Source organism: Chanos chanos, chromosome 13 (assembly GCF_902362185.1).
Source record: "Chanos chanos chromosome 13, fChaCha1.1, whole genome shotgun sequence".
Classification (NCBI taxonomy): Eukaryota; Metazoa; Chordata; class Actinopteri; order Gonorynchiformes; family Chanidae; genus Chanos; species Chanos chanos.
Window position 1 is genome coordinate 6,175,311 of NC_044507.1, and position 5,071 is coordinate 6,180,381.

Here is a 5,071-nt window from a genome sequence, read left to right on the forward strand (position 1 = left end):
GCCCTTGACCTGCCTCCTAGAGAATTCTCTAGAACAGTAGCGCAGCTTCAATTATTCAACCCACTGCACAACCTCAGATCTTTTCTTGACACACTGACTCCAGGGCTTACATATCTTATTTTCAAACACACAGAGAAATCTGATTAAAGGGAAGCCACATCCATTTTATGTGACTTTGACGTGGCGTGGCCAGGGCGAAAGTGTTGTTCAGAAAGTTCTCTCCGTTTTTTTTTTTTTCCTCTTCTTCGCTCTGCATGAAGAATGAACTTTCCAAAGGATCTGAGGATGAGGATGATCAGCTTACAAAAAAAAAAAAAAAAAAAGAAAGAAAGAAAGAAAGAAAGAAAGAAAGAAAGACAGAAAAAAATCTGTCTCCTACCGAAGTGACGTGTGCACTGAGCTGGGAGAGTATGAGCAGCTCCGCAGTCCAAATTACCGCCGCTGGAACTTCATCACCGTTTTTGTCTCTTTCACTTTTATCTGAGTATCTTTTCTTCCCCCTTTTCAGCAGCACCCTTTCTTTCTTTCTCTTCTTTTTTTTTTTAAAAAAAGAAAGGGAATATAAATATACTTTTTTTTTCAAACTTAACAAATGCGTGGTTACTAAACCATGTTCTAAAAAGACTCAGTAACTGTAACTGTAAAGCCAAGACATTGATCTTACGTCATGTGCCCGCCCGTAATTTCCATTTCATTAGGAAACAGAAGGTCATCAGTAGTCATGGGAGATCTGTTTGTTTTTGTCTGTAAAATAACGAGTCTGAAATGTGATAATGGCGTTCTGTGATTCGCCGTAGAAAGCGCCGGGGGGGCGTATACACGGGCAGTGTTGTGGCATGTGATTGATTCCCTCTGTTGGAATGAGGTGTCAATCACCTTTCTGGTGACTCCGGTCTGGGCAACGGGGTCGGTCTAAGTTTATTGGCGGTGAGAAATTGGCAATCAGGTCCTGTCAGGCAGACAGTGTTTAACCTTCTTAGACATGCATTATGTCCTAAGGGATGTGTGTGTGTGTGTGTGTGTGTGTCTGTGTATGTATGTGTTTGTGTGTGTATGCACATCTCTTCGTGAGAGCGAGAGAGAGAGCGAGAGAGATTTTCTCCTAAACGAGGAGTTGTAGGAGGTGTAGGCGTCCTGTATAGAGGAGGACAGTCATCCCCTGCAGTATGAGGAAGGAATTACACGCTGTGTGAGCCCAGCGGCTGCACAGGAGGATCAGGTCATTCAGTAAACCTGAGTCCCCACGGCCCTGACGGCCACACACACCAGCCACAGAACTCACATGGAATTTTAAAGCGACTGATTGTGTTAGAGAGATAGAGAGCGAGATCTGTTAGGTTGGTGTGTGTGTGTGTGTGTGAGAGAGAGAGAGAGATGTGGAGAGAGAGGGAAACAGACTGAAAGCATTACTGAATGTTATGTTTGTGAAGTATGATTGGAGTGGAAGGACAAAGAGGAGTTTTCTGTGTGTGTGTGTGTGTGTGTGTGTGTGTCTGTGTACACTAGAGAGAGAGAGAGAGAGAGACAGAGAGACAGAGAGAGACAGAGCTGAATGAAGAGGAGAGTAGAGGGGGTTGACTGTGAAATGAAAGATGAGTGGCTGAGTGTGAGTTATCATCAGAGTTGTCTGTGTGTTTGTGTTTGTGTGTGTGTGTGTGTGAGTGAGTGATATTTCTCCATTGTGTGTTGGAGTGGTTGATTGCCTTTCTCTGAGAGGTGCACTGAGGGCAAATCAGCCCTGTTTGTTTTCCGTGGTAAATCGCCCACAAAGTCAAAATGACTTTTGACCCCTGGATAATTAATTGTATTTGCTTGATTTATGCACTAATGTGACAGGAATGCTAAATGTAAGCACTAGATATGTTGATGATATGCCAGCTATCAGACACCTTTTTTTATTTCTCTTTCCTGCTGCTGTCCACTACCAGTGACCTATCGTCTCCTTTTGACCTTTGGTTAGACAGTTAATTGCAATTTTCTCTCTCTCTCTCTCCCTCTCCCTCCCTCTCTGTCTCTCTCGCTCTCTCTCTTTCCCTCTCTCTCTGTCTCTCTCGCTCTCTCTCTTTCCCTCTCTCTCTCCCTCTCTCTCTCCCTCTCTCTCTCCCTCCCTGTCTCTCTCTCTCTCCCTCTCTCTCTCCCTCCCTCTCTCTCTCTCTCTTTCCCTCTCTCTCTCTCTCTCTCTCTCTCTCTTCTCTGCCCTGACCCTTTTCTGTATCTACCTCTGCTTCCTCATTTATCTGTCCTTCTCTTGCAAGCAGTGTCTTCTTCTCTCTCTCTCTCTCTCTGTCTCTCCAACTTACCAATAAATGAAACTGAGTATCATTTCTCTCTAACCCTCTCCCCTCTCTCTCTCCTCTCTCTCTCTGTCTGCAGGGCGAGTGTTCTCAGAAGTGTCACCACATGTTCATCGTGGAGACAGTGTGTGTGGCCTGGTTCTCCCTGGAGTTCCTGCTGAGGTTTATTCAGGCTCGCAGCAAACTGGAGTTTGTCCGCGGTCCTCTGAACATCATCGACGCGATGGCCATCCTGCCCTACTACATCTCCCTGGTCGTGGACGAGGACAAGGACCCGTCTGCGGAAAACGAGCGGCCAGCGGGGGGAAGGGGTTACCTGGACAAACTGGGTCTGGTGCTCAGAATCCTCCGCGCTTTACGGATCCTGTACGTGATGCGGTTGGCGCGTCATTCGCTGGGTTTGCAGACCCTGGGGCTGACGGTGAGACGGAGCACGCGGGAGTTCGGCTTGCTCCTCCTCTTCCTCTGCGTGGCCGTCACTCTTTTCTCCCCGTTGGTCCATCTGGCCGAGAGCGAGCTGACCGGGGCCCAGGACTTCAGCAGCATTCCTGCTTCCTATTGGTGGGCCATCATCTCCATGACAACCGTGGGCTACGGCGACATGGTCCCGCGCAGCATTCCGGGCCAGGTGGTGGCGCTCAGCAGCATCCTGAGCGGAATTCTCATCATGGCGTTCCCGGCCACCTCCATCTTCCACATGTTCTCACGTTCCTACCAGGAGCTGAAGCAGGAGCAGGATCGACTCTTCAAGGAGGAATGCGCCGCGGCTGCCGCCGCTGCCGCCGTCGGGTCCGGGGAGGGAGAGGAAGGTTCCGGAGGGGTGGATTACCCTCCCCCGGGACTGGCCCTGTGCCCGGACACGGAAATGCCCGGCTCCACGGAAGCCCTCTCTCTGCTTGGAAACGCAGGAGAATCCTCAGGGAATAACAAACACGGTCTACCAGCCGGAGCCTTCTAGAGACTCCAAAGACATTCAGAAACTGAGCTCCTTCAACGCCGACGCCCCCCCCCCTCCCCTCAAGACTGGCCTCTTTAGAGTAGAGAGATGAGAGGAGCTTCACGTATAAAGGGGAGAAACCACAGAGGTTCTCAATGCAATGGGATATAGAGCTTCATTTGATTTCAGTGTGAACTGATACTTCCGTCGGTTCTCCAATCCTCAATAATTCCTCTGTGACACGACTGTTCTCTCCTTCATTTTATTTTTACCCAGCAAAAAGGACGTTTTAGAGATCTCTTCCCTCTGTAACGAATTAAAACGGACACTTCTCGGACGATCCAGACGTTTGTGGAGCAGTTTTGTCTTCCACCAGTTAAAAGCTGACCAACTCAATAGCACTGTGACCACCACATTAAAATTCCTCCTGAGTGCACCGAAAAAACTGCATCAGTTTGTGCTCGTTCCTATCAGACACCCATTATATGGCGTTAGTGCTGAAAGTCTCTGATAGACATCGGCTCAGAAAGACCTTGAACCACGCATTCCAGAGACAATAACGGTTACAGACTCAATTTAAATTTGTTTTCTTATTTCACCTTTGCAGTCTCTCTCTGTCAAGTCAAACGCATCCATAGTCGAAACCTGAGCGACCTTTCGCTTCAACTGATGTTTTATTTTTTTTCCATTCTTTTTTTGTTTGTTTGTTTGGTCATGATATGAATGTAGAAGTCTTCCAGATTATCAGGTGGGAAAGGAAAAAGTGAATCTCTGTTATGAGGACTAATACAACACCTGTTTAATGGTCCATAATAAAAACACCAGTAATCTCAGTGCTTTTGCCAGAGCCCTGCCCTTCCATTCTGTCCTCTTTTTTATTTGGAAAAATGAGCCTTAATATCAGACGGTGAAATGCTTGGTTAGCGTGTAGGGACGCTTTGGGTTTTTTTGTTTTGGTTTTGTTTTTTCTGGGGGGCCTGTTTACAAGAGATAACAAACAGAAACTGTTAATGTGTCTTCTCTGACCTACAGACTGTGTGTGTGTGTGTGTGTGTGTGTGTGTGTGTGTGTGTGTTGAGTGCACGTGTCTGCATGTGTGAGTGAACATGTGAGTAATGTCATGAGATTGAGTAATGAGGTCACTTCATTGTGACCTGTCAAATTTCAGTGCTTCAGAGAGGAAGTGTGTCATCGGATCTCTCTCTCTCTCTCTCTCTCTCTCTCTCTGAGACATCCCCTGAGGAGACAGCATTGCCGCGGGGCACACTGTGTACCAAGGGCAAGGGGAGACAAAATCTTCTTAGAGGACCTTAGGCTGAGCGCTGCCTCCAGATGAGGCCGTAATCTTAATATGATAGGGGAGATTAGACATTTACAGGGTTCAGGGAGGTGCCAGCCCAACCCCCCCCCCCCCAACACCAGGACAAATCTCCAAATCTTTGTGAATATCTCATCTCTATCTCTCTCTAATGCCAAACAAATGCAGAAAGATTTGGGGGTTGGGCTAAGAGAAAATGGCGATGGTAGTTTACATTCGGTTGGATTATCAATAAAAAAAAGTACCCGCTCAGGAAATGAGTGTTATTAGAACACCCAAAACTGTCATATGCGTGGCGTCTGGTATGTCTGAATATTTTGAGAGCTAATTCTATACTGGTTGAAGGAAGGTAAGTAAGATGCTTTGTTCGCACACACAGATGGCTTGGCACATATCAGTCCTACACCAGTCTTTCCAGTCAAATGAATGTGCAGCTGGCCCATTAAACATGACTGGTTAGTGAACTGCTCTGGGGTGCTATCATTTAATGTAGAGAGAGGCTTTTAGCGGGAGGGAACGTAT

General features: G+C 47.2%; 1 protein-coding gene across 1 annotated transcript in view; it reads left to right on the forward strand.

Moving 5' to 3' along the window:
- kcng4a (potassium voltage-gated channel, subfamily G, member 4a) overlaps positions 1-3,252 on the forward strand; it is a 17,354-nt gene extending 14,102 nt beyond the window's left edge. The window contains exon 2 of the mRNA XM_030790875.1: positions 2,374-3,252. Coding sequence (XP_030646735.1) covers positions 2,374-3,252 — 879 coding nt within the window. The remainder of the gene's footprint in view (positions 1-2,373) is intronic.
- Positions 3,253-5,071: the final 1,819 nt, after the last annotated feature.